This window comes from Austrofundulus limnaeus, unplaced genomic scaffold (genome assembly GCF_001266775.1).
Source record: "Austrofundulus limnaeus strain Quisiro unplaced genomic scaffold, Austrofundulus_limnaeus-1.0 Scaffold790, whole genome shotgun sequence".
NCBI lineage: Eukaryota > Metazoa > Chordata > Actinopteri > Cyprinodontiformes > Rivulidae > Austrofundulus > Austrofundulus limnaeus.
In genome coordinates this window covers 64780-66072 of record NW_013953192.1, presented here as the reverse complement: position 1 = coordinate 66072, position 1293 = coordinate 64780, and the positions used below count along the sequence as shown (strand labels likewise).

Genomic DNA, 1293 nt, shown 5'->3' with positions numbered 1-1293 from the left:
CACACACACACACACACACACACACACACACACACACACACACACACACACACACACACACAATGTATTTTCCTGGAAGTGAATCAACAAATATCCATAACACACATCAAAGTAAAATTCAGGCTTACTTCTGTGGCACAACAGCTAGGATGACTGTGTTTTCCGATGGTTTTGTGGCACGTATCATCCTAAAAAATAATAAAAAAGAAACAATGGACAGTTTTACAGTCTTCTATCCAGCCAAAGTGCTTTTTTGAAATTATTTTGATGAGATTAGTATACTAAGCAAGATGTGTTAGATTAGTATTCTTGTCTTCAACTGACAGATTATTTCACTTAATTTGTCTCTTAATTTGAAGTGGTGTGTTTCAAAACCAGTGCAGTCAGGCAATCGCACTTGGTAGGACTTCTTGTCCTTGTGCACCTGTTGTAGTGTGTCGCTGAAACATAATGTCATTCTGTGTATGCTGTAAGTGGATGCCTGAATTACAAATAAAATGTCAAGTCAAAATCAAAAGTGTTTCCTGAGTTCAGTTGGGTGTGGTGGCCATCTTCAACTTGATAACTACAAAAGGCCAATCTGTTATAGTTATGCACAGGTTTTCTTACTGTCACTTCATGAAACGTTTAGCTAAAAGACTAAATTGGCACTAACACTCAAAGGTAAAGTTTTAAACATATATTTAGTGATTAGTTAGTGCTCAAATGTGAATGACTTTTAAAAACTACTACAGACTGTAGTGTGAATTGCTTTGAGTACCCTGGATAGAAAGGCACTATGTAAGAACAGTCCAATTTACCACCCACACAAAATGTTAATAACTTTAAAAATCCACTAAATTATAAGCATTGTTGTGTTTGGTAAGGTTTCTTAGCTGTGGCGGCCACCTTAAGTGGTGTGTGTTAAAATCTGTCTAGAGGTTCATCATACATTTTTAATGATATTAAAACACACACAGACATGGGCAAAATCATTATGTTGCATTCAGAGCTGGCAGCAGATGATAAAAATTATACTACGGTAAGAAGTGAAGGAGACAGGGAATAGCTGTCCACCAAACTGAGGTGATGAGAATACAAACGAGACAAATGTGTTTTTTCCACTTTAAAGGGATCCATGATTAGTTGTAACATTAGACTTCATTTGATAAACTATTTAACTGTAAAATAAAGACTGTAAAAATACTGTAGGCTGTTTAGTTTTGTAAATTTTAAAAATATATATTTTAACACAGACGGAGCCATTTTATTTGCACACAAAGCATTCTGGGTAAATGATGACGTGGATAGGTC

General features: G+C 35.5%; 1 protein-coding gene across 1 annotated transcript in view; it reads right to left on the bottom strand.

Moving 5' to 3' along the window:
* LOC106532541 (high affinity cAMP-specific and IBMX-insensitive 3',5'-cyclic phosphodiesterase 8B) overlaps positions 1-1293 on the bottom strand; it is a 140600-nt gene that overhangs the window by 77823 nt on the left and 61484 nt on the right. The window contains exon 4 of the mRNA XM_014028633.1: positions 129-188. Coding sequence (XP_013884087.1) covers positions 129-188 — 60 coding nt within the window. The remainder of the gene's footprint in view (positions 1-128; positions 189-1293) is intronic.